Source organism: Melospiza georgiana, chromosome 18 (assembly GCF_028018845.1).
Source record: "Melospiza georgiana isolate bMelGeo1 chromosome 18, bMelGeo1.pri, whole genome shotgun sequence".
In the NCBI taxonomy this organism is placed as follows: Eukaryota; Metazoa; Chordata; class Aves; order Passeriformes; family Passerellidae; genus Melospiza; species Melospiza georgiana.
In genome coordinates, this window is record NC_080447.1 from 13029897 (window position 1) to 13056643 (window position 26747).

Sequence of the window (26747 nt, forward strand, 5' to 3'; positions counted from 1 at the left end):
GAGGGCACGGGTGTGGACCCCGCTGAGACACAGGTATGCTGCATCCTTCCAGCCTGCCTCATGGAACATTGCTGGAAAGCTGGGACATGGGGGTGTTGGCAATGCTGAGGGGCTTTCTCCTGCTGCCTGGGTGGAATCCTGCCTGGCACAGCACTCCAGAGCCCGCCGCCCGCTGCAGCTTGAGACCCACATCCCACATCCCTCACATCCTCTTTGCTTCCATGAAGCTGCTGGAGTCCCACATGGCTGTGGGATTTGACCCTCTTGGGGTCTCTGTGGGATTTAACCCCCTTGGGGTCTCTGTGGGATTTAACCCCCTTGGGGTCTCTGTGGGATTTAACCCCTCAGTGTCTCAGTGGGATTTGACCCCTCGGGGTCTCTGTGGGATTTGACCCTCTTGGGGTCTCTGTGGGATTTAACCCCCTTGGGGTCTCTGTGGGATTTAACCCCTCAGTGTCTCAGTGGGATTTGACCCCTCGGGGTCTCTGTGGGATTTGACCCTCTTGGGGTCTCAGTGGGATTTAACCCCCTTGGGGTCTCTGTGGGATGTGACCCCCTCGGGGTCTCTGTGGGATTTAACCCCTTGGGGTCTCTGTGGATTTAACTCCCTCGGGTCTCTGTGGGATTTAATCCCTTGGGGTCTCTATGGGATTTAACCCCTCAATGTCTCAGTGGGATTTAACCCCTCGGGGTCTCATGCTGGCTCTGCTCTCCCAGCTGGGTTTCAGAGGTCAGGATGTGCTGGCACCGCCCCTGCTCCTGCCTTGTGCAGCCTCACGGTGCTTTCGGTGCTTTTTGGAGACAGCTCGTGTTTGGAGTGTGGCTCTGCCTCCATGGCAGTGAGACAGCCCTTCCTGGGGAGCCTGGTTTACCCCAGGGAGCTGTGAGAGAGAGCAAAACTGAATAAAATATTTAAAGAAAATTAAAATAAAGCAGTCCCAAAGCTTCACCGGGCTGGAATAATGGATGAAGGCAGAGCTCAGGGGATTGTGAATGGAGCAGTGCTGTCGCTGTGCTGTCCCAGCCCTGAGCAGAAAGAGGTTGGGTGGTGTTTGATGTGGGCTTTAAAGAATAACAGTAATTCCCAGCAGGAGCTGGAGGGTACTTGGATCCCCATGGTCTCAGCATCCTCCCCATTCCCACTGCTAGGATTCTGTAGCCACAGGGGGAAAGGGCTTCCTGAGTCTCTCTTTTGTGTTTCTGAGCAGTTTGGGGAGGCTTGTGCAGCACTTTCCCCACGGAGAGTTTGTCCAAGTTTTGGCAATGGGGCTGGCAGCGTGGTGGGAGGTGCCAGCAGCCCCTTGGTGCTGCCCAGCTTTGCTGTCAGGAGGCAGAGCAGCAATGGGAGGTAGAGAGAGGGAGTTGCCAGAGAGAGGATTCTCAGGCAGCCTTTGGGAAGGGATGAGCAGAGCAGTATTTGCTGTGTCCAGCCCAGAGAGGAGGAGGAGGAGGAGGAGGAGGAGGAGGTTGTGGTGTTTGCAATGTGATAAAAGCTTGAGCAAGGCTGTCTGGAGGGTGGGAAATTCCACACAAACCATTGTGCTGGGATAAAACAGCAGGAGCAGGGCTCATCCAAAATCCCAAGCAGGTAAGAGGGGCTTGGGGGTGGCAGGGCACATTCTCACAGCATCCTGTGGTGCTTCAGCTCTGGATGGGCATCCTGGGGGGATGCCCCAGGGACAGGCTGTGCCCTGGGAGGGACAGGGCTGGAGGGAGCAGGGTGGCTGTGACAGTGGTCACAGGGGTTTTCAGGATGAGGGAAGAGATGAGGATGTGACTCCATATTTCAGAAAGCTTGATTTATTATTTTATGATATATATATTAACTATACTAATAGGATAAAAAGAAAAGTTTCATCTCAGAAGGCTAGCTCAGCTAAGAATAGAAAAAAAAAAAGGAAAAGAATGAAAACAAAGGTCTGTAGCTCAGACAGAGAGAGCCAGCTCTGCCGTGAGTGGTCACTAATTTCAAACATCCACATGAGACCAATCACAGATCTATCTGTTGCATCCCACAGCAGCAGATAACCATTGTTTACATTTTGTTTCTGAAGCCTCAGCTTCTTAGAAGAGGAAAAATCCTAAGAAAGGATTTTCACAAAAAGATGTCTGTGACAGATGGGAGCAGGGGCAGCTCCAGGAGGAGGTTGTGGCTCTCCCAGAGTGTTTTGGGAGGAGGTGACAGAGCTGTGGCCAGGGGGACACTTTGAGGGGCTGGCTTGGAAAGGCAGGAGATGGACAGGCAGTGAAAGGGGGACCAGCCTGACCCCATCACAGGGACTGGTGGCTCCTAGACAGTGTCACCTTTCCCAGCATGGATCCCTTTCTTTGGATCCATTCCTTTTGGATGGGCTGATGCCTTCTGGAGCTGCCAGGAGCCTCTCATGGGGGGTGGGGGAACTCTGTGCAATGCAAAGGTCCCAGAATCTTCTGTGTAGAACATGAAACATCACTCTGGGGAAGCATGGGGAGCTTCCTGGTAAAACTACACCGTGCTCATCCCACCTCCATCCCCGAGCACATCTCCCATGGCAGCCCAAGGTGCTTTTGCCAGGCCAGGAGCTCCCTGCAGGAGAAATGAAAGTGTCCTTGCCTGCCCCAGGCTTTTCCTGGAGAGATCCCAGCCTCAGCACTGGGCTGCTGCTGGCACGTGGATGCTCTGTGTCCAGAGCAGCAGCACCAAACCCCGTGGATCTGCTCTGGATCTGTGAGCTTTGGTGCTGTGGCTGTGAGCAGAAGGGGTGGGAGCTCCTGGGAAGAAGGGATGGGTGCTCTGGGGAGGGCTGGGTGCTCCAGGGGGAGATTGAGTGTTCCAGGGAAGGAGGGATGAGTGCTAGGGGAAGAAAGGATGGGTGCTCCAGGGAAGGAATGGGTGCTGTAGGGAAGGGATTGGTTCTCCTGGGAAGAAGGGATGGGTGCTCTGGGGAGGGCTGGGTGCTCCACGGAAGGAATGGATGATTCTGGGAAGGAAGGGGTGCTCCAGGAAAAAGGAGAGTGCTCCAGGGAAGAAGGGCTGGGCAATCTGAGGAAGGGCTGGATGCTTCTGTGAAGGAATGGGTGCTCCAGGGAAGGGAAGGGTGATCCTGAGAAGAAGGGATGGGTGCTCCAGGGCAGGAATGGGTGCTGCAGGGCAGGAATGGGTGCTGCAGGGAGGGAATGGGTGCTGCAGGGAAGGAATGGGTGCTGCAGGGAGGGAATGGGTGCTGCAGGGAGGGAATGGGTGCTCCATGGCAGCAATGGGTGCTGCAGGGAGGGAATGGGTGCTCCAGGGCAGCAATGGGTGCTCCAGGGCAGCAATGGGTGCTGCAGGGCAGGAATGGGTGCTCCTGGGAGGAAGGGCTGTCAGCTCGGCTCGTGCGGTTCCTGTGCAGCTGCCTCTGATCCGATTATGTAAATGGCCCCGGAGCCGCGGGGAGCACAGCGAGCACAGGAAATAAATAAACAGAGATGGAAATGCAAGAGCTTTGCTGGGAAGGTGACCTTCCCTCGGTGCTCTGGGTGCTGCCACAGCCAGTACCGGGTGCTCCTCCCCAGAGGCTGGGAGCATCACCTGGCCAGGTGGTGCTGGCAGTGATGGGGCAGGCTTTGGTCACAGTGGGATGTGCTGGGCTGCTGTGGTACAGTATTGGAAAAAGGCTCCCAATATTACCAGTTGGATTGTGCCTGGGCCAGTCTGACCCTCGCTGCTGGGCCAAAGGCAGCAACTGCGGTGTATCACCCCAGAGACACCTTGGCTTGCTGGTGGTTGCAGCTGGGCACTGAACAAGTCCAGGCTTGTTAGGAACCCCGTTTACCTCAGGAGGAATGGCTTCAGGCGATGGTGAAGAGAAAAAGGAGAGGATTCTGCTGGAGGGTTTAATGTCCAGAGGTTTATTCCATGGTTACAGAGGTCTGAATGTGAGGAGCTGCTCCAACAGAACCCCGGCCGCATGGTCTGATCACCTTTTAAGCTCAGGGACAGGGGGAGGGGAGGTACAGGTGAGCCACCAACCAGGTGAGAGGGGCAGGGTCTCAGGGGAAGATGACACCCAGACAGGCCAATGACCTCTGGGCATAGGGGCATCCTTTGAACTTGACCAACCACACGCCTTGCTGGAATGTTCAGCCTGATTGACAGGACTCACTCAGCATGGGGGCAAGGGGCAAGGGAGAGAGTATAGGCACACCTGGGGGAATGACCTGGAAGGCCAAAATGGGACATTACAGCACACCACAACAGTACAGGTGAGGATTTCAGACGTGCTGGGTTTCAGTCTGGCTGTTGCAGTGCCTAAACTGAAGCCCAGAGCTCTGTGAGGCTCCTGTTGGCTCTGCTCCCTGCTGGAATCCCACCAGGCAGAGTCCAGGGATGCAGGAGCCCAGTGTCAGCAGGGCTGGGCAGCAGGCACAGAGAGCCAGGGCACAATCTGCACAATCTGCCACGGGGCAGGAGTGGGAGGTGTGTGAAAATAAGGAGCAACAAATCACCGGGATCAGAGGCCCAGAGGATCCGGAGAGTGAGCTGAGTTGTGTAGACTCATCCAGGAGTGGGGAAAGCTCTGTCTCATCACTCAGCAGGAGACAGCAGGCAGGAGGGATGTGTGGATGCACTGAGGAAACCAGTTGGGGCGTCAGGAAGAGCTCACAGGGCTGTGGGTGGTGATGGAAATAGGTTTTTAATGGGAATGGGGATGCTACGGCGGAGCTTTGTGCTTCCTCAAGGAACAGAGTGTGGGGAGCAGCAGGGCAGGAGGGATGCCTGTGTCATTCCTGGGTTAGTTTGTGTTTTCCCTGGAGGTTTTGGAAGAGCAGGGGTGCAGGAAGGCTCTGCCAGGCCAGTGCAGCCCAGACAAGGGAGGGTGAGAGGAGCAGGGGTGCAGTGCTGGGTGGGAGATGCTGCTCCAGCAGGATTTGATCCTGGGTGGGAGATGCTGCTCCATTAGGATTTGGTGCTGGGTGGGAGATGCTGCTCCACCAGGGTTTGGTGCTGGGTGGGAAATGCTGCTCCATTAGGATTTGGTGCTGGGTGGGAGATGCTGCTCCAGCAGGATTTGATGCTGGGTGGGAGATGCTGCTCCAGCAGGATTTGATGCTGGGTGGGAGATGCTGCTCCACCAGGGTTTGGTGCTGGGTGGGAAATGCTGCTCCATTAGGATTTGATGCTGGGTGGGAAATGCTGCTCCACCAGGGTTTGATGCTGGGTGGGAGATGCTGCTCCACCAGGGTTTGGTGCTGGGTGGGAAATGCTGCTCCACCAGGGTTTGGTGCTGGGTGGGAGATGCTGCTCCACCAGGGTGTGGTGCTGGGTGGGAGATGCTGCTCCAGCAGGGTTTGGAGAGAATGGACCCCCTGGAGCAGGCAGTCCCAGGAGCAAAGGACTCACCTGCCCTCGAGAGGCGCTGCTGGCCACCACAGCCTGTCCTGCAGGGGTGCCAGCCCCCTCTTTGAGGCAGGCTCATTTCCCACCCAGCTTTTCCTTTCTCATGGGAATGAACCTGCCTGGAGCAGCAGCACCTGAGGCACCAGCACGGAGCATCCTCCATCCTTGAGGCCTGCCAGGAGGGCTTCCAGGAGTGTCAAACACGGAGCTGGAGCCCGAGTGAGGTGAACAACAGCATGTGCTGCCTCTCCTCCAGGAAAGGGCCCCCAGGCTGTCAGTTTAAGTCCCTCCAGGACAGCCAGCAGCGTCCCAGAGGCTGCACCCTGCAGTCCCAGCAGGATTTCTCCCTGTGGATCCCTCCAGGGCTGTGCTTTGCCTCAGCAGCACTTTTGGGGTGTCCCTGGTCGTGTGCCAGTAGCTCAAGGAGCCTCTGGCCTCTCCCTGCAGCCCCACTGGGCTCCTGGAGACTCTGAGGGGCATCTGCCAGGTGGGGTTGGTTTGTTTGGAGCCCTTTGGGTGCCTGTGATGGAATGAGCTGCCTGGGCACAGGATGTGCTTCCCCAGAGTTCCTCCTCTGCCTCCAGCTTGGAGCACTGAGCCCCCTCTGCCCCGTGGAACGCTGCTGTCACTGATCCATACTCCCCACACTGTTTCCATTTTAACTCAGATGGTGCTGAGCCCCTGCTCTGAGCAGCTCAGGCTGCCCAGCACAGCCCAGTGTGTGACTCCTGGCTTTGTGCAGTGGCAGGTGATGGGTGCACCCTGTGAGTGTGTCTGTGCCTGCCTGGAGAGCTGCTCAGAGCTGGGAGGCAGCAGAGTGACCTGGGATCACCTCCTTGGAGTGCCCCTGGGCCGGGCTGATGCTGTTGGTCCCTACCTTGGGCACGTCCCTGTGCTGGAACTGCTTCCTGCTGTGCATGGACATTTGGTCTGTCCCTTGGGGTCCCCAAGCCCATCGTGGCACAGGCAGGATGATGGACCTGACATCCTCCATCTGGGCAGCAGGGAGGCACCAGCAGGCTCCTGTGGATGAATGGATGTTTATCCCAGTTCATCCCAGTACAGCCAGTGGGTTGGACCTGTGCATTCAGGGGTTAATTCCAGCGCTGCACCGAGAAAACTCCATCAGATTTGCTTATTCGGGGCGGGGATTCCCTCCGTGACCCCAGGCAGCTGCTCTGGTGCCCACAGGGGGTTTGTGTGTGCCCCTGGCAGGGCGATGGCGCAGGAGCTGTGCTGGCATGTGGCACCGGCTGTGTTAATTATCCGCGCTGCGCTAACGACGCGCACTAATCAGCGCCTCGCAAACCATGTCACCGACCCAGAAAAGCCCCGGCAGGGGGATTAAATCCCTAACCCAGCCCTAATCCCCCTCGGAGGAGAGGGCTGCAGCCAGGGCTCCGGGTGCCCTGCGTGCTCCTGCTGTGGAGGCGCTGGCAGGAAACAACTGGTGGGTGCTTTGCTCTTACTGGGGGAGGCTGGGGGGTGACAGTGGCACCCGGGGGTCTGCACTGCCTCAGGGGGGCTGGGGGAGTGGAAATGGGGAGATGGGAAGAGAGGAAGATGGGGAGATGTGAAAATGGGAGGATGTGGAGATGTGGAAATGGGGAGATGGGAACATGTGGAAATGGGGAGATGTGAGATGTGGAAATGTGAAATGTGGAAATGGGGAGATGTGGAGATGGGGAAATGTGGAAATGTGGCGATGGGGAGATGTGAAATGGGGAGATGTGGAGATGATGAAATGTGGAAATGTGGAGATGGGGAGATGTGCAAATGGGGAGATGGGGAGATGTGCAAATGGGGAGATGTGGAGCCTGGCCCCTGCTCTTGGAGCTGCTGTGCCTTTCCCGGAGCATCCTGTGATGCTTTTAAATGTAGAGGTGTGAGGGTTTCTCTGATCAGATCTGTTCAGACAGGCAGTGCCTTCCTCCCACTCCCTCCTCGTCATCATTCCCTGAGTGCTTCCAACTGGATTTTATCAGGCTGGGTATCAGTACTGAGGGGTACTCAGCCCTCGTGTGGGGCCTCCGTGCTGCCCAGAGCTTTCAGTGGGTGCTCCTGCTCACCCTGCTGTGGAGGTTTTCACATTTCTTCCCCCTCTTCTCTCTCTTCCTCCTCATTCTGTCCATCTGAGAGGTTTCAGTCTGTCCTGGGGCTCCCCTCAGAACCTCGTGCGACAAGAGGGAGGATGAATCTGTCCCCACACCTGAGGGTACCTCTTGCAGCTCCTCCCCCCTGGATGTTTTTGGCTGAGGGATGCCTTTTGCACCGAGGAGAGCTGGGAGTGTTTGTGCCGTGCTGGGTCAGCAGGGCTGTGTCGGTGGGCCCAGCTCGGCCCTGCACTGTCAGCAGTGCCTGGGTTGGAGCAGCAGCTCTGCTGAGCCAGGAGCCAGCCCAGCCAGGCTCACCTCTGCATTAGCTGTGCCCAGGGATCCTCCTGGGATCCCCATCCCTGCTGGAGGCTGGGGCAGGATGGGGCCCTGGGGAGGGCAAATATCAGAGCGTTGCTGGGTGAATCCCACAGGGGTTGTGTTTGTCTCTTCCCTGGGCTGCTGCCCCGAGATGCTTCACTCCAGCTCCTTCCTCCAGCACGTGTGGAAGGAACAGGCTCTGGAATGGCCCCTCTGCTCTCCTGTGGATTTACCCAGGAGATGAGGGGGTTGTGGGGGGCTGCTGCTGCTGCTGTAGCCCCTCTCACACCGCGGGGGGGTTTGCACGAGGCTGAGTGCGAGGGACAATCCGAGGCAGATCCTGCGGATGGCGGGGTCGGAGCTGCCCGCGGGCAGTGCCAGCTGCTCCTGCTGCCAGCGCTTGGACAGCTGCTCCTCCAGCCTGGGATCTGCTCCATCAGGGACGGGCAGAGCAGCCAGCCAGAGCCTCAGGAAATCTGCCATCCTGGGAGCCGTGGGCAGGACAGAGCTCTCTGGGCACACCAGCACCGGGGCCTGGAATGGGGGTGCAGACCCTGGGAGGGTCCCCCACTGCTGGGGGGGTCTGGGGGCTTGGGCAAGGCAAGGAGAACGAGGAATGTGCACCAGCCACCTGGAGGTACCTCCCTGCAGGGGCAGAGCCAGTGCTGGGAGCTTCCCAGATGGGATTTTTGGGACAAGTGAGAGCACCAGGACAAGCCTGGGGCTTTTCATGGCTGGAGGAGAGCAGGGAAGCCCTGCAGGGATACAGTTCTGGGATGGCCACTCTGAAGCAGGAGGTCTCAGCTCAATCTCTGCTCCCAGAATATTTTCTGCACTGGTCCCAGCATGCCCTTGGCACCCTCTGGTATTGCCAGAGGTGCTGCTCAGTGAGCTTTGGGGTGCAAGGGTCGGCACCCCGGTGTATCCAGCAATTCCCTTAGTTGTTTTCCCACCAGAAACCAGACTCAGATCCTTCCTGTGGCACAGCTCCAGGCTGTAACCCCTGGGCAGCATTGCCTGTTCCCTTTCCCAGAGCCACCCTGACCATGCCCTCCTCTCCTGCCGGGTGCCGCTGGCTCGGGATCGGTCCCTGATTCCTCCTCCACGGAGCTCCGTGGGGTTGGGATTAGAGGCTCTTAGCACAGCCAGCCCGTGGATTTGCCACTGTTTCCCACTAATCCCCTCTTTATTGCATGGGGTGGATTCCACTGTGTTCACAGCGGTGCTGCAGGCGGGGTCTGGGTGCTGGGCCAGCCCTGGTGCTTTGGGATGGGCTTTGGGATGGGCTGTGGGATGGGCTTGGCTCTGGGGAACCCCTGGGCAGGGTGCATCTGATTGGAACACTGGTGTGTCCTTGGCCTTTAAGCAGGTGGCCCAAAATAACATGGTAAGGTGGGAAAATTCCCAGATTCACAACCAGGAGGCAAGATCTGATCCCATCACAGTGGGGATGTCTCCATCTTGGACATACGTGTCTCCGTTTTCTCTGTCTTGGACATCTCCACCATGGACATTTCTGGCTCCCAGGGAATCCATGAATCCCAGAGAGAAGCAGGCACTGCTGGGGCACAAGGTGCCACATGGAATGGGGACCATTGGGGATTTTGGGAGCACCCTGTTCAAGCACTGGGGGTCTGGCTGAGCTGCTGACAGTGGCATCAAGGGGTGGGCTGGAGCCTGCTCCAGTGTCTTCCCATTTCCTGTTGGGTCACTGAGGATCCTTCCCAGGCCTGTGCTTTTTCGTAGCACCTATTTCCCCTGGATGCAGAAGGATAATTTTCCATGTTGAACTCACATTTTCTGCAATGTCACCTTGGTTTGTCAGGGTGTCACAGCGTGCTGAGGCTCAGCCCAGCTCTCCCCACCAGCCCTGCCCCAGGCAGGAGCAGTTCCTGGTGTTTCCACGTCATGCTTCAGACAGCTGGACGCTGGCTGAGGGTCACTGCAAGGGTTGGGGAGGATTTGCTGTTGTTTCAGCAGGCTGGGTTGCTGTGGTGCTGAGCAGCACCTGAGCAGGGCTGTGGGTGCCATGGCTGTCATTGAGCAGATGCCCACACTCCAGACCATGTGTGATGATTTGGGATTCAGGTTGGCTCTGTCCTTTTATTTCCCCTTTGCTTGCTGCTCAGAGTGTTTTTGGAGGAAGGAAGGACAAATTAACCCTCTGTGGGTGCAGTGGCAGATTGTGGCTCTGTATCTCACCCCTCTGAACCCCAATGGCTTCAGCCCCACCCCTGGAAGTGTTCAAGGTTGGACAGTGTCACTGTTAACAGGGGTCTGAGGGTGAGGGAGGAGATGAGGATCTGACTCCATGTTGCAGAAGGTTGATTTATTATTTTATGATATATATTATATCAAAACTATACTAAAATAATAGAAGAAAGGGTTTTATCAGAAGGCTGGCTAAGAATAGAAAAAGAAAAAAAATTATAACAAAGGCTTGTGGCTCAGACTCTGTCTGAGCCAGCTGACTGTGATTTGCCATTAATTAGAAACAACTAACATGGGTTAATCAAAGATCTACTTGTTGCATTCCACAGCAGCAGATAATCAATGTTTACATTTTGTTCCTGAGGCCTCGCAGCTTCTCAGCAGGAAAAATCCTAAGGAAAGGATTTTCATAAAAGATGTCTGTGACAGGACAGGGCTCGGAGCAGCCTATGGGAGGTGTCCCTGCCCACGGAGGGGGTGGAAGGAGATGAGCTCCAAGGTCCCTTCCCAGCCACCTCGTGATGCTGATATTCTCTGCTCTGTGCTGAGTGCAGAGCCAAACAAAAGCCCTTCCCTGGGGGCTGTTGTGCAGCAGCAGCAGCAGCAGCTGTGTCCCAGGGTTTTGATGACTCCAGGAAGGAAGGGAGCACTTATCTGCCAGGCACTCGAACAGAGCTCTGTCCCTGCTGAGTGCAGTGACGGCTCCTGCTCTGTGATTCACCCAACAACAGGAGATGATTGAACCCATCTGGCACTTGCCTCCTCTCCTGGGCCTTGAAGTGCTCCTTGTCCCATGCTTGAGGAGCAGGAGATGTTGGTCCCACAACAGCAGGCACTTCCCTGCTGGATTTTTCCTGCCCAAAGGTTGGATTTGTGTGGGATGCTGGGGCAGGTGGGATTGCAGGTGTGAGCCCATTGCCTCACCATCCAGCAGCGTTGTGCTGGAAACTGGGAATGCTCTGCTGTGCTGGGGCTGCCCCAGAGGCTGTCACCATTTGGTGACCCCAGAAATTGTTCCCTGGCAGGGTGGGCAGGCCCTGGCACAGGGTGCCCAGAGCAGCTGTGACTGCCCTGGATCCCTGGCAGTGCCCAAGGCCAGGCTGGATGGGGTTTGGAGCATCCTGGGGCAATGGAAGGTGTCCCTGCCATGGCAGGGGGATGAGACAAAATGAGCTTTAAGGTCCCTTCAGCCAAGCCATTCCATGATTGTATGAAGTCTGGCAGGCCTTGCTGTGATCATTTACCCTTTCAAGCTAATTAACCTCATCTCTTTGTTCCTTCCCTCCGATTTTGACTGTTTGCTCCACTGAGGAAGCCGAGATCCCCGAGGGTGTGTGACACCAGCACCTTGGCAGGACACGGGTGACCTCGGGTGATTGTTTTCCACTGCATGAATAATCCCGGGGCTGTTAACGACGTTCCCATTAGCCAGCAACAAGCTGTGAAATCGGGATATTTGCCGTGACAAATGTGTGAAAGGTGCTAAATGTGCCCTTGGCAGCTGCTGGGCACAGGGAGGGACTGCAGAGCTGATGGCACCAAGCGTTGCCTCCTGCTCCCGGCAGCATCTCCATGGCACTTTGCCTCTTCCTCCAGGAATTTGCAGGAGCCTCGATGGTATTTTTCCATTTCTTTTGGCTGTGCCTCCCTGTCTTTACAGTTCCATTGGCCAGTGCTGGATTGGGACCTGCCACAACTTTGTCCGGCCATGGAGAGGAGGAGAAACCACCCCTGTCCCTCCTGCCCCGTGGTTGCAGGGAACGCTGGGGCTCCCTGAGATCAGGGACTGCACAGGGATGGAGCTTGCTTTTCTCTCTGGTCACTGGTGACCTGTCAGCCTGGCTGCCCCATCTGTGCTGTGATGATGCTGAGGCAGAACAGCCTTTGGAACTTTAGAATTTGAAATCCAGGTCGCGTTCTGTCACCTCCTGTACCTGCTGCCCCTCTGCGAGTGGGAGGCAGCAGTTTGGATGCTGTGGAGGATTAACCCGGTCTCCTGATGGGGTGAGAAGATGTGGGGATGAGCACAGCATCCTGTGGCCTTTCCTCTTCTCTGCTCTTACAGAGGACTCTGAGGACAGGGAGTGTGTCACAGACATCTTTTGTGGAAAATCCTTTCTTTAAGATTTTCCCTCTTCTGGGAAGCTGAAGCCCCAGAAGGAGAATGTAAACAATAGATATCTGTTGCTGTGGAATGCAACAGGTGCACCTGTGATTGGTCTTCTGTGAGTGTTTAGATTTACTGACCACTCACTCTTGCTTTCTGCCTAGACACAGAACTGTTGATTCATTCCTATTCTATTCTTAGCTTAGCAGCTTCGAAACTTTGCTCTCTGTTCCTTTTAGTATAGTCATAATGTATTATATATCATAAATTAATAAATCCAGCCTTCTGATCACGAGATCAAGATTCTCGTCTGTCTCTCTCACCCTGAAAAACCCTTGCAAAGCCTTGCAACAGGAGTGCCTCTGTCAGAGAGATCAGCTCTCCCCATGTGCAGTGAGGAAATTCACTGGGGAGAGAGGGCATTCCTACCTGGAACAACAGCTCAACGCTCCTCAGTCTGGACTCCAAGCCTGACATCTTTATTTAGATATAATGAGAGTTGAGTTGCTTAAAAAGAGAGCGTGGATCCTGGGAGAGCTTTGAGAATGGTTGTACCTTCATGGCCTCGACTCCTCAGCCCCACAGCTCTCTGGGGAATCACTTTTCCTGCACTTCCATCCCTCAGCCTGGGCTCTGTGCCCTCCTTTGGGTGCATTCCTCAAGGAGCCCTTGCTGCTGTCCTGTGTCCCTGTGCAGCCTCTGTGGGTTTGTGGCTGAGTCTTGTGGCTTCCAGCCCTGAGCAAGTTCAGCTGGAACTGAATTTAGCCAGCTCTCCATGAGAATTTCAGAAGCTGGATTGTGAGGTGTTGCTCCTGCTCAGTGGCTGGGATTGTCTGTACCTTGGGAACACCAAGGCAGGGGATTAATGCTGGCAGTGAGTGATGAGCTGGGATATTCGTGTCTGAGCTCCTCATCCCAGTGCCCTGCAGCCCTTGTTCCGTACAGGGATGAGTTTTGGCTCTGGATTGAGCTCAGTTGACAGAGACTGAGAAAAGATCCCCTGATCCCTGTTTGGTGGTGCTCCCCCCTTCAGTGGGCATCGCTGTGGAACTTGGCACTGTCTGGCTCTGGGGGGTGTAAACCCAAATTAATCACTGTAATTTGTTTGGCTGCTGGTGGCAGCAGTGGGGGCTGAGTTTGGCAGATCCCTCTTGCAGGATATTCTCCCCTCTCCACCCCTGGCATCACTTCTCTCCCAAGGAGCAAACATGATCCTTGTTTGGTTATCCAGATCCTTTCACCCGGGTTTGGATCAAGCCATTGTCTGAGTTACAGAGGAGGAGGCTGCAGAGGGGGCCCCTAGAGCTTTTCAAAACCAGGGAATAACCCCTGTGTGTATCCCAGCTCCTGAATCCACGTGGACACCATTGTGGGATGCAGCATGGACTGTGCATTGTCCTGACCTGCTCCATGGAAGCTCCACAGCCCGTGGTGGGATCTGTGGCCTCGTGAGGACCATTCTGCTCCTTCCCAAACCTCCCCATGCTCTGCACTGCTGACAGCCATTCTCCATCACTTGGATTTTATATATGGCTGTAAATGAAGCCCAGTGGTGCAGGTTTCCCTTTGGGATACAGCATGGAGTCCTCCTTGAAGCTTTGGGATGGGAGATTCCGAGGTGTTTCCTGCTGTTTTTCACTAGGATGTTGATTCCCATCAGCTACTGGAGCAAGTTCTCCTCGCAGCTCCCAGCCCTGCCTCGCTGTGGCTCCTCCATAATTACCTCCTTTCCCCCTAATTCCCTGTTCCAGCCCGTGGTTAATTGCACTAGGATAATTACAGGTGATCTCGTTTTAAAGTGCTCAGCGCTGAGCCTGGAGCAGGCGGCACTTCCCACCCTCGGTGCCAAACTGGGCATTTCTGTGCCTGCTGCCTGTGGAGCCGGACCTTTGGAGCAGATAATGAGCTTTGCTGGGGTGGGAAGGTCATGGCCATATCCCATTATTTGCCCTGGTTTCATCCTCTTAGCCCAGTGCATCCGTGGGACACACAGAGCCAGCCTGGGATGGTGTCACTGGGAAGGGCCAGGGCAGGGTCCCCCTGGGCTTTGGGCCATGGGCGGCTCCCAGAAGGATTTTGGGGTGGGGAGGAGCTGAGTTGTTTGCAGAGGAGGAGGTGAAAACATCACCCAGACAATGTGGGGTCTGGTGTGGCTTCTGAGAGCATCAACCATTCTCCAGCACTGTCAAGGCCACCACTGCCCCTGTCCCCAAGTGCCACATCCACACAGTTGTTAAATCCCTGCAGGGATGGGGATCCAGCACTGCCCTGGGCAGCTGTGCCAGGGCCTGACCCCCCTTTCCAGGAAGAAATTGCCCCAAAATCCCCCCTGCCCCTGCCCTGGCCCAGCCTGAGGCCGTTCCCTCTGCTCCTGTCCCTGTTCCCTGGAGCACAGCCCGACCCCCCCGGCTGTCCCCTCCTGTCAGGAGCTGTGCAGAGCCACAAGGGCCCCCTGAGCCTCCTTTGCTCCAGGCTGAGCCCCTGCCCAGCTCCCTCAGCCTCTCCTGGGGCTCCAGCCCCTTCCCAGCTCCGTTCCCTGCCCTGCACACGCTCCAGCCCCTCCAGGTCTCTCCTGTCAGGAGGGTCCCAGAGCTGATCCCAGTTTTGAACACATGTGAGATGGAAGCACAGCCAGGAATTTGGGGGGACAGGACCCTGAGCCCTCCCTGCCTTCAGTGGGAAAAGCATCAAAAGGGTGGAGAGGGGACGCATGTAGGGTCTGATCCCTCCATGTTCCAGGTCTATGTCAAGCAAAACCTTAAAGGAAAAACTTCTTTCCCTGGATAAGTCTCAAATCCTGCTCCTATCCAATGGAAAGGTTTGGTGAAGAACTGATGAGCTGGAGCTTTTCTTGGACAAATCCTGGTAAAATCAGAGCACGCCATGGAAACTGAAGCCCTGAGTCTTCTGCTTGACCAGGAGTTAACTCAATCCTCAGGTGCCACCTGCAGCCCAAATGCTGAGTAACCAAGCCAAGAGCTGGATGAATCATCTGTGGAATCCAAATAGCTGGAAACAGAAAATAAGCAAGTCCTGGGAATGTTGTTGTCTGTCAGACATCCAAAACTCTCTGGATGTCTGTGAATAGATTTGAGTTTTTCAGCTAGCATTTATCCATTGGACTCCCTTGGTATGACAGGGAGTTGCACAAGCACAGTTAATTTCCCTTCTCGCTGCCAGCTCCTGGAGAATTTCCATAAAAATCCTGTTTCCCTACTTTGAAACACAGGAAGAAGTTGAGTGTGTTGCATCTGGTAGGGATTGGGGCGGGAGGAGCAGCCCTGCCTGCGTGCTCAGCTGCACGTGGTGCTGATGGCAGAGGAAACAGCGAGGCCACGAGAACTCAGGGTTTCATCCAAAATAGAAAATAACCTAAAAATAGAGCTGTGAGGGCCTGGCTGTGCTGTGAGGCCATTGTGTGGGATGTGGCAGTGTCCCCATGTCCCAGCCCTGCTCCCGGACAGCTCCTGCTGGCACTGCAGCACAGCTGGGCTGGTGGTGCCAGTCCTGGGGGGCTCTGGGGAGGGGGGTGGTGCCAAGGGGTTCTGCCAGCCTGGGTTGTGGTGTCCCAGCTGTCCCCTGCCTGGTGGCACAGGATGGATGCTGTGTGTACTGCAAGGCTTGGAGCACTCCCTGAGCCCTCCTGCCCTGTACCCAGCACATCTGTCGTGTCCTCATGGCTGGGGGGTGCCCAGGCTTGCTGGGGAGGGAATGGGGGTTCTGGCCATGGTGGATGTGCTGCAGGGGCCCGGCCCTGTGCTGTGTCCTGGGCTGTGCTCTCTGCCTCTGCCTCCCTGGAGCACAGGGATGGCTGACTCCTGCAGCTGTGGCTGCCCCTGGAGCCCTGGATGTGTCTAAGGGCAGGTTGGACAGGGCTTGGAGCAGCCTGGGCTAGTGGAAGGTGTCCCTCTCTATGGAACTGGATGATCTTTAGGTCCTTTCCAGCCCAAACTGTTCCATGTTTCTGTGATCCTCTCCTGTCTATGGCTGTTACCCCAGGGACCACTGTCCCATCCACCTTCTCCTCATTTGCTGAATTTGGTCATGAAGGTGCCACTCAAGACCTCAGGGCTTGGCTGAGGGCTGTGAGAGCTCCTGAGGAGCACAGTGGGCTCAGGGCTGGGGACAGGGACAGGCTGTGGGCAGGTGGCCAGCTGTCCCTGTTGCAGCCGCCTCCTTGGTGGTGGCTCAGCTCTGGATGGCCGGAGTTGAGCTGTGGATAAGGGGATTGAGCACAGCTCTGGAAGTTGGTAAAAGCCCTCTCCTGGGAGAGGAGCAGGAGGGGATGTTGGGGTCCCTGTGTGCTGGGACACCCCTGGCTGAGCTGTCCCCTGTCACAGACATCTTTTATGGAAAATCCTTTTCTTAAGATTTTTCCTCCTGAGAAGCTGAGAGGCCTCAGGTAAAAAAATGTAAACATTGATTATCTGCTGCTGTGGAATGCAACAAGTAGATCTTTGATTGGCCCATGTTGGTTGTTTCTAATTAATAACCAATCACAGCCCAGCTGGCTCGGACAGAGAGTCTGAGCCACAAGCCTTTGTTATTCATCCCTTCCTATTCTATTCTTAGCCAGCCTTCTGATGAAATCCTTTCTTCTATTCTTTTAGTATAGTTTTAATATAATATATATCATAAAATAATAAATCAAGCCTTCTGAAACATGGAGTCAGATCCTCATCTCTTCCATCATCCTAAGACCCCTGTGAACACCATCACAGTCCCTGTGTGCTGTGACACCCCTGGCTGAGCTGTCCCTGTCTTGGTTTGGAAAGCCAGGAGTCTGCTAAGGAAGGCAGGAGCCTCTCCTGAAATGGAGAATGCAAACCCTCCCCACCCCTCTGAATTGCTATAAATTTTAAATTAAGGGGCTCTCAGGCAAAAATATGGGAGCTGGAAATAACAGTTCTTTAATAGGGAAGGGAAAAAAAAATAAAAGGTTAAAATAAACAATGCAGTACACCAGAACAACAGTGACAGAGTCAGAACCCAACCTGACACCCTGTGGGTCAGGGTGTTGGTGGCAGTGCCATTGGAATTGTGGCTCAGCCCTCCTGCAGTGTCAGGGGTGGTTCTGCTGGAGCAGGGATCCTGTAGAGAAGGATGGATTCTTCCTCTGAAGATCCAGTGGGAGGAGAGGCAGCTGCTGTTCCTCTGGGGAATCCAGTGGAGAAGCCGTGCTGGTGTCTCAAAACCTCTGGATTATATCTGGGTAGGAATGCTTGGCTCCTCCCCCTGGGCTCACATCTCCCAATGGGATGCTGTAGTTCTTATCAGCCATGCAGTGACATTCAATAGCTGTTATCAGCAATGTCCCCTCCCAGGGAGGTGTGAATGTGGTCACTCAGAGAGAGATAAGGCAAACTGCCCACTCGACAAAGGTAATCTGCCATAGAGATGGTAATGGAAAACATCTTGCATTGCAATCTTCAACAGCCCCGAGTGCTGGGACACCGCTGGCTGTGCTGTGACACTCCTGGCTCAGCTGTCCCCGTGTGCTGTGACACTCCTGGCTGAGCTGTCCCCGTGTTCTGGGACACTCCTGGCTGAGCTGTCCCCGCGTGCTGTGACACTCCTGGCTGAGCTGTCCCTTCCCTGCAGGCCTGCCGTGATTTCCTGGACCTCGCCGAGAGCCACAGCCGGAAATGGCAGCGGCTGCTGCAGCATGAGCGGGAGCAGCGGATCCGCCTGGAGGAGACCATCGAGCAGCTAGCCAAGCAGCACAACAGCCTGGAGAGAGCCTGCCGGGGGGCACCCGGGCTGGCCACGGGCACTGCCAGCAGCGCCAGCGCCGCCAAGGGTGAGCCACAGCCCGGGCTGGGAGGGACAGGGATGTTGGGGGATCCTGGGAGGGGACAGGGATGTTAGTGATCACTGGGATGGGACAGGGGTGTTAGGGATCACTGGGATGGGACAGGGATGTTAGGGGTTCCTGTGATGGGACAGGGCTGTTAGGGGACCAGGATGGGACAGGGCTCTTAGGGGATCCTGGGATGGGGCAGGGATGTTAGGGATCCCCAGGGTGGGGCGGGGCTGTTCAGGGACCCTGTCCCATCCCAGGGATCCCCAGGAGGGCAGGGCTGTTAGGGGATCCCTGGGATGGGACAGGGATGTTAGGGGATCCCTGGGATTGGACAGGCTTGCTCTGGGATCCTGGGATGGGACAGGGCTGCTCAGGGACCCGTGGAATGGGATGGAGCCACCCAGGGACTGAGGTGTTCCACTCAGGAACCGTCAGGATGAGACAGAGCTGCCTGGGGACCCCTGGGATGGGACAGGGCTGTTCAGTCAGCTCTGGGATGGATCAGGGCATTCTGCCTGGCTGCTCCCAGCGAGCTGCCAGCAATGGGAAGGGTGCCCAAGGCAATGCCCTGTGTCCCCATGGTATTTTTCTAAATGGTTCCCATTACACCATAATTACTCCTAATTGTCCTTGCTCAGGGACTTGGATGTCCCCAAGATTCAGATGCACAGAGGGCTGTCCCCAGCTCACTGATGCTATTCCAGGCTGCTTTAGGAGCTTTAACCCTTACTGGTGGGCACATCTCTGGGTGCTGGAGGGCAGCCATGGCACTGGGAAAAGGCTCAGGGTCCCCTGGCACTGCTGAGTTGGCTGTGGGGTGGCAGTGGAACAGCCAGGGCTCGTTTGCAATAAGATCCAACAGCTTTGCACATTCCTGCCAAGTGTCCTTCCCCCAGGGCAGCGTTAGTTACAGCCACAAACACTGCTCAGAGTGCTGGGTCTGACTTTTAAAGGAGATACAGACCCGAGGGAGGGAACAGTGGCTGCTGGAGGTGGGGGGGATGTTGGTGCCAGGCACTGCCCTTGTTCCCCCTCAAGGGAGGTTTAGTTTGGATATTGGGGAATGTTTCTTCATGGAAAGGGTTGTTCAGCCGTGTCCCCATCCCTGGGGGGATTTAACAGCTCTGTGGATGTGGCACCTGGGGACACAGGTTGGGAATGGTGGGGCTGGGTGTCCTCAGAGGGCCCAGCGGCTGGAACAATCCTGAGGGGCAGCTGGGGGGAAATGGCTGCAGGGACAGGCACAAATCCACAAATCCGCCTGGGATGGTGACACAGCTCCTCTGGAGAGCGGGAGAGAGGCAGGGAACGGGATTGTCCGGGATGGGCTGGGAGCAGGGAAACTGCACTGGGACTTGGGCACTGCAGCCATGGATCCGAGCACAGCGGTGTTTGGGAATGGTGTTTGGGAATGGTGTTTGGGAATGGTATTTGGTGTTTGGGATTGCTATTTGGTGTTTGGGAATGGTGTTTGGTGTTTGGGAATGGTGTTTGGGATTGGTGTTTGGGAATGGTGTTTGTTTGGGAATGGTGTTTGGGATTGGTGTTTGTTTGGGATTGGTGTTTGGGATTGCTGTTTGGGAACGGTGTTTGGGAATGGTGTTTGGAATTGCTGTTTGGGATTGCTGTTTGGTGTTTGGGAATGGTGTTTGTTTGGGAATGGTGTTTGGGAATGGTGTTTGGTGTTTGGAATTGCTGTTTGGGATTGCTCTTTGGTGTTTGGGAATGGTGTTTGGGATTGCTGTTTGGGAATGGTGTTTGGGAACGGTGTTTGGGAATGCGGGGCTGGGAACCCTCTCCAGCATCACCTCAAACACGGGATTTGTTTTTCCTGCTTCAATCCAAACCGGATTTCCCGGCGGACGGGGCGGTGCTGGAGTGGAGCCACACCCAGACGGGGTTGGGCATGGCCACACCCTCAGGCAGCCTGGGGACATTTTGGGGGTGCTCCCGAGCACAGCTTTGTGTGCCTGGCTTGGGCAGCAGGGCACATCCTGGCCTCGAGGAGCTGGGAATCCTTGGGTACAGCTTGGGTACAGCATCCTCGGGGTGTGGAGCGGGATGCAGGGGGGTCAGGCTGTGAGGAGGGGACACGGGGGTGGCTCTGGGGACAGATCCTGCAGCAGGCTCTGTCTCAAAGCCTCTGTGCCAGCAGGGAGTGTGCAGTCTGCCAAAGGAGAGGCCAGTGATGAAGATGAGGAGACGGAGTACTTCGATGCCATGGAGGATGCACCAGCTTTTATCACAGTAACTGCAGACCCCAAGCACCACAGGTACCGCCCCTGCCTGCCCGGGAGTGTGGGGAGGGCTGGGAAAAGGCCTGGTGTTCCCTCAGCAGCCCTTCCCACGGGGTCACTCTGAGGCCATGTCCTTCAGAACTTCCCCTGCCTCTGTCCAGAGGTCTGTCCTGCATCTGGCTGCTCCTGCATTCCTGGAGCAAGGCTGAGGGTGGCCCCCAGTGGTAGTGAAGCAGGTGAGGAAGGGCAGTGTCAGGCAGTGCTGTGGGGGAGCTGAGTCCTCTGTCCCTCAACCTTAAAGCTCCTCTCATTCCACCCCCTGTCATGGGCATGGGCACTTTCCACTATTCCAGGTTACTCCAAGCCCCTCCAGCCTGGCCTTGGGCACTGCCAGGGATGGGGCAGTCACAGCTTCTGTGTGCACCCTGTGCCAGGGCCTGCCCATCCTCACAGGGAAGAATTTGTTCCCAATATCCCATAAAACCCTGCCCTCTGTGTGCTGTCACCTGCTCTTACTCCTCCAGGGACACCTGTGCTGGAGGAGCCTGTGGTCTGACCCATAGTCACATCTCTGGGCTTGGTGACAAAAGCAGAACCTCTGTGCCCCCAGGGCTGTGGCTGAGAATCCCTTCCTGAGCATCCCATCCTTAGAATCCCCTCCTAACAGCTGTGCACAGCCTCTGGCACCCCAGCTCCTTCCTGGCAGTGCCCTGGGGGTGCAGGAGGTGCTCTGGGGGTGCTCCCTGCCCTGTGCTCCCCACTGCTGTTCTCCCCACAGGCGTTCGGGCAGCAACCTGAGCGGGGCCAGCGAGGGCCACCCCGAGGACTGGACCCTGGAGGACAGTGTGAGTGGGCTGGGCAGGGTGGTGCTGCTGGGGTGGAACCAGGGTGGTGCTGCTGGGGCAGAGGGGATGGCTGTGAGGGGACCCTTCATCTCTGGTGGTTCCTCAGAGAGTCACAGATGTCAGCAGGCATCAGCATCCTGAACATTCTCCTGAGGGAAGCAGGAGGGTGTTGGGGGACACTTGTACCCATATTTCTGCTAGGAGTAAGGCTGGTATTGGGGTTGTGATAAATAAGATTGGAGAGGATGTTGATGGTTGAATGGGCTCATTGATAAATAGTTTTACTCCATCTGCTAGAGGTTGTAGGAGCCCAAATGGGCCAACAATGTCTGGGCCCTTTCAGCCTTGTATGTAGCTTAGGATTTTGCACTCTACTAGGGTGAGGAAGGCTGCTGCAGTTAAGACTGGGAGGGCATAGGAGACAGCTGTGATGAGGTTGATTAGGAGAGGGTGGTTAGTCATGGTAGATGGTTTGGTGTTGCAGTGTGTTGCAATTTCCTGTTTTACTCCCCAGTCCCTCCCCAGGTGTGGCAATACCTCTCTCTTTTCCCCCTCGCCCCCTTGCTGAGTGAGTTCTGTCAATCAGGCTGAACATTCCAGCAAGGCCTGGTGTGGTTGGTCAGGTTCAAAGGATGCCCCTCAGGCCCAGGGGTCATTGGCCTGTCTGGGTGTCCCTCGTCCCCTGAGACCCTGCCCCTCCCACCTGCTTGGTGCTCACCTGTCCCTTCCCCTCCCCTGTCCCTGGGCTTAAATTGAGCCAGGACCATGTGCTCAGCATTCTGCTGTTGGAGCTGTTGCCAAGATTCAGACGTCTGTGACCATGGAATAAACTCTGGATATTAACCCTCTGACGGAATCCGTCTCCTTTTCCTCCTCACCCTAGCCTGAAGCCTTCCCACCTGAGGTAAACTGAGTTTCTACAAGCCTGGGTTTGTTTCAGTGCTCAGCTGCAGCATCCAGCCAGCCAAAGATGTCTCTGAGGTGAAACACCACAGTTTCTGCCTTTGGCCCAGCAGCAAGGGTCAGACGAGCCCAGGCACAACCTACCTGGTAATATTGGGATGATATTCCAATAGTTGGGGTTAAGCTAGGGAGAGGATTTGAGCCTCTGAGTTAAAGGACTGAAGCCTTTTGCATTTTCTGAGCTCTGCCACGCTAGCTGGTCATTTTCTTGGATGTGGTGTGGTGTGATAGCCCTTTGTAATTTAGTTGTTTTCACAGGTTTCCAGCAATGCTCCTCAGGTGTCTCCTGGGCTGTGGTTGCTGTTCCTGGGAGCTGCTGGGTCTGGTTGGGTCCAGTTTAAACCTGAGTTCCTTCTGTTGCTTCCACAGGTGTTTGAGAGCTCAAATCAAAGCAGCTACAATGAGTCCACAGGCAAAGATCTCCTGCCAAGGAAGAGGAGAAGGACTCGAATTCCTGACAAACCCAACTACAGCCTTAACCTCTGGAGCATCATGAAGAACTGCATTGGCAAGGAGCTCTCCAAGATCCCCATGCCCGTGAGTCTGAGTGTCCCTGGCACCAGGGCTGGCACAGGGGGTGGCTTTGGGCAGCTCTTGGCTGTGCAGAGCTTTGGGTTACAGCCCAGGATGGTTCTGCTGGTGCTGTGGTGGCACAGCAGCCCCAGGCAGGGACAGATTGTCACCAGGGGCTGGATTTTGTGCTGGCAGCTGCTGCATGCTTGTCAGGGAATTGTGGAATGGTTTGGGTGGAAAGGGAACTAATAGCCCATCCAGTGCCACCCCTGCCATGGCAGGGACACCTCCCACTGTCCCAGGCTGCTCCCAGCCCCAGTGTCCAGCCTGGCCTTGGGCACTGCCAGGGATCCAGGATGGGCACCCTGTGCCAGGGCCTGCCCACCCTGCCAGGGAACAATTCCCCATTCCCAATATCCCATCCATCCCTGCCCTCTGGCACTGGGAGCCATTCCCTGTGTCCTGTCCCTCCATCCCTTGTCCCCAGTCCCTCTCCAGCTCTCCTGGAGCCCCTTCAGGCCCTGCGAGGGGCTCTGGGGTGTCTCTGGAGCCTTCTCCTCTGCAGATGAGCACCCCCAGCTCTCCCAGCCTGGCTCCAGCCCTCAGAGCATCTCTGGTGCCTCCTCTGGGCTCTCTCCAGCACATCCCTGGTGTCCTGGGCAGGCTGGGGCAGAGGGGACATTGCCTGAGTGTCCTCTGCATATCCAGAGGCATTAGGGGAGCAGGACACTGTGAATCCCTGGGGATTCATGAGGAAGGGACCCTGCTGCTGGTGATGTTTTCCCCCCTGTGATCCAGGACAGGACACTCAGGGCTCAGCTCCACCTGCACCAGCCACGGCAGGGCTGGGTTCCACCCCAGGGGCTCAGAGAGCCTCTTTTTCCTTACAGAGAGCAGATTTTTGGTGAAGGAGGTGCTGGGGGCAGGTTTTGGGTGCTGCTGGTTGAGCCCTGGGGGCAAAGGCTCCCTGTGATGGCCAGAAAGGGTTTGCTGGGGGGTCTGTGTGTGTGGAACAGCCCCACATGGGCTGCACAGAGCCACATTCATGGGTAAAGAGCAGGGAGCACATTCCAGGGGTTGGGATGCTGCACTGGTTGTGTTCTGTCCCTTCAAACAGAGCCTGAGTGAGAGCTCAGAGCTCTGATGAGAGTGATGGGCTGTCCCTTGTGCTGTTTGCAGCTGGGATGGACAGCCCAGCACCATCCAGTTCTGCAGCAGATCAGGGCGTGATGGGCACAGGAATGAGCTCAGGATGTGAAATCCCAGCAGCTGCTGCTGCCTGGAGAGAGAAATTTGTGCTTCTCCTATCAGTCAGATCATCCTGGGAGCTGCTGGAGTCCAAACCTGAGGGCAGTGGGGAAGAGAGGAGGTTTAGATTAAATATAAGAAGAAATTGTTCCCCATGAGGGTGTGAGGCCCTGGCACAGGGTGCCCACCCTGGATCCCTGGCAGTGCCCAAGGCCAGGCTGGACACTGGGGCTGGGAGCAGCCTGGGACAGTGGGAGGTGTCCCTGCCATGGCAGGGGTGGCACTGGATGGGCTTTAATGTCCCTTTCCACCCAAACCATCCTGAGATTCTGTGAAATCCTCAAGGATCCCACAGTCCCTATGAAATGAGAAGGAAGGTGCTGCCAGAGATGCACCAGGATCCACCCCACAAGCTCAGCTGCATGTGGACATTATTTGGGGAGATTCCTGATGAATTAAGAGCATTTCTGAGGTTCTCTGAGGTCTTCTGAGACCCCCATCCCCTTCCTGGGGAAGTGATGAACTGACAAACCTCTTGTGCAAACAGCTCCTTGATTCTGCTTCTGAATGAACAAACCTGCAGCACTGAAAAGGAGAAAAACCATTGTAGGAATTTGGAATTTGGGTGGATTCATCTTCTTCCCCCATGAAAGGCTTTTGCTCCCTCTTGCCTGAGGATGCAGCTGCTGGCTTTGTTCTCTGCATCTTTTCTGAGAATTATCCCAAGTGATTTGCTCTTTATGTGGATTTGATGCTGCTCTTTCTCCCCAGCTCTCTCTTTCTCTGATGCTGTAAGATCCCTGCCACTTGCAGGCTAAATCCCTGAGTGGAAAATCTAAAAAAAGCTAAATCCTGGAATCTGCAGTTTGTTTTTTCTACTATGAAATATTTAACTTGGCTTACAGAAGTGCTTCTTCAGCCATCTGCTCCTCTTAAAATATATTCCTTTGTTTTGAAATGAAACGAAAAAGGCAGAAGACCTTTTGTGGCTCTGTCTTGCTTTCAATTATTTTTTAATTTCAGTGTTTTCAGAGTGAAAAATAGAGGTGTTGTCATGGGCTGGAGTCTCAGGAGCATGGAGACCCCAAAATGGGGCTTTTGCAGGAGTCTCAGGAGTATGGAGACCCCAAAATGGGGCTTTTGCAAGAGTCTCAGGAGCATGGAGACCCCAAAATGGGGCTTTTGCAGGAGTCTCAGCAGCATGGAGACCCCAAAATGGGGCTTTTCCAGGAGTCTCAGGAGCATGGAGACCCCAAAATGGGGCTTTTGCAGGAGTCTCAGGAGCATGGAGACCCCAAAATGGGGCTTTTGCAGGAGTCTCAGGAGCATGGAGACCCCAAAATGGGGCTTTTGCAGGTTTTCTGGGCAGCTGGGTCACACAGGGATGGAGGTGATGAGGGCAGGCTGGGGAACAGCACACCCCTGTCCTGTGCCCAGAGGGATGCTGCCTGGGAGGGGGCTGATCTCATTGTTGAGGCTCATTTTGGGGTCAGGGTGATAACCTGGGCTGATCCCTGATCATCCCACGCCCCAAACCGTGGCGCTGCCTGGCACAGATCAGGGAGCAGAGCACACACCCCCTTTCCTTTGGCCTTGGGGGTGCCTCTTGGGGATCTCTCCTGCTTTCTTAACCCCACCCTGCTCCCCTGCAGGTGAACTTCAACGAGCCCCTGTCCATGCTGCAGCGGCTCACGGAGGACCTGGAGTACCACGAGCTGCTGGACAAGGCGGTGAAGTGTGAGAGCTCCACGGAGCAGATGTGCTTTGTGGCCGCCTTCTCCGTGTCCTCCTACTCCACCACGGTGCACCGCACTGCCAAGCCATTCAACCCCCTGCTGGGGGAGACCTTCGAGCTGGACCGCCTGGAGGAGCTGGGCTTCCGCTCCCTCTGCGAGCAGGTGAGCGCTGGGGCTGCTCCTGCTGCTGCTGCCGCTGCTGCCGTGCTGCTGGGGGCACCAGAGCACCTCCCGAGCCCTCCCTGGGCTGCTCCTGCTGCTGCCATCCTGCTGGGGGCACCAGCAGCACCTCCCGAGCCTTCCCTGGGTTCTTCTCCCCGAGCCTTCCCTGGGTTCTTCTCCCCGAGCCTTCCCTGAGCTTTTCTCCCCGAGCCTCCCCTGAGCTCTTCTCCCCGAGCCTTCCCTGGGCTCTTCTCCCCGAGCCTTCCCTGAGCTCTTCTCCCCGAGCCTTCCCTGGGCTCTTCTCCCCAAAATGGGATGGGTTCAAGGTGCTGGGTGGAGTTCCCACCCCTGGGGTATCCAAGGAAGGACTGGATGTGGTACTTGGTGCTCTGGGCTGGGTGATGAGGGAGGGATGGGGCACGGGTTTGGCTGGATTGGCTTTGTCCCCAGGTTTGGAGCAGTTGCTGCAGTGATGTCAGGCTCTGCCAGCAGCTCCTTGCAGGACACCCAGGGGTGGACAAAGCCCTGCCTGGCAGTGGCACCCAAACTTGTCAGACACGTGTGGAGCGCTGGCTTGAGGCAGGATGGCACCTCCCGTCCCATCCCATCCCATCCCATCCCATCCCATCCCATCCCATCCCATCCCATCCCATCCCATCCCATCCCATCCCATCCCATCCCATCCCATCCCATCCCATCCCCTCTAGGCCATGCTGAACAGGCTCTCTGGGGTCTCCTGGAAGTGTGACCCAAGGAAGGTCCTGCAGTAGATAATCCCCAGAGTTCCTGGCTCTGCTGTCCCTCCACACCCCCAGCGCCGTGGGCCCAATGTCACCCAGCTGTGCATGTCCCCACATGGCCCATCCCGGCCTGGGAGCCATGCCAGTGAGGTGGGACACTGCCAGCCACAGCCTGAGCCCTCCTGCCTGCCAGGGCCAGAGGGGGCCTCAAGCCTCAGCCACCCCAGCACAGCGTCACAGAGCTGTCACAGAGCTGTCACAGAGCTCAGGTTCTCCCATCCCAGCAGGGTCACACCTTCACCTCCCCCTGCCTGGCAGCAGTTCCTGCCCTGTCACCTGGTTCAGCCTGGAAGAGATGGATCCATCCCTTAGCCAGCTGGGGTACCCTCATACCACACCCTCACCTTCC

The 26747-nt window shown here is 56.2% G+C and overlaps 1 protein-coding gene across 6 annotated transcripts in view; it reads left to right on the forward strand.

Moving 5' to 3' along the window:
- Positions 1-26747, forward strand: part of OSBP2 (oxysterol binding protein 2) — a 112127-nt gene that overhangs the window by 77079 nt on the left and 8301 nt on the right. For 2 of the 6 annotated variants that reach the window (XM_058036694.1, XM_058036696.1), the window contains 5 exons: positions 17693-17891; positions 20047-20167; positions 20910-20976; positions 22309-22476; positions 25353-25598. In XM_058036694.1, the coding sequence (XP_057892677.1) occupies positions 17693-17891; positions 20047-20167; positions 20910-20976; positions 22309-22476; positions 25353-25598 (801 nt within the window). Of the gene's footprint in view, positions 1-17692; positions 17892-20034; positions 20168-20909; positions 20977-22308; positions 22477-25352; positions 25599-26747 lie in introns of all 6 variants that reach the window. The other 4 variants (XM_058036700.1, XM_058036698.1, XM_058036697.1 and 1 more) reach the window with 2 other exon arrangements.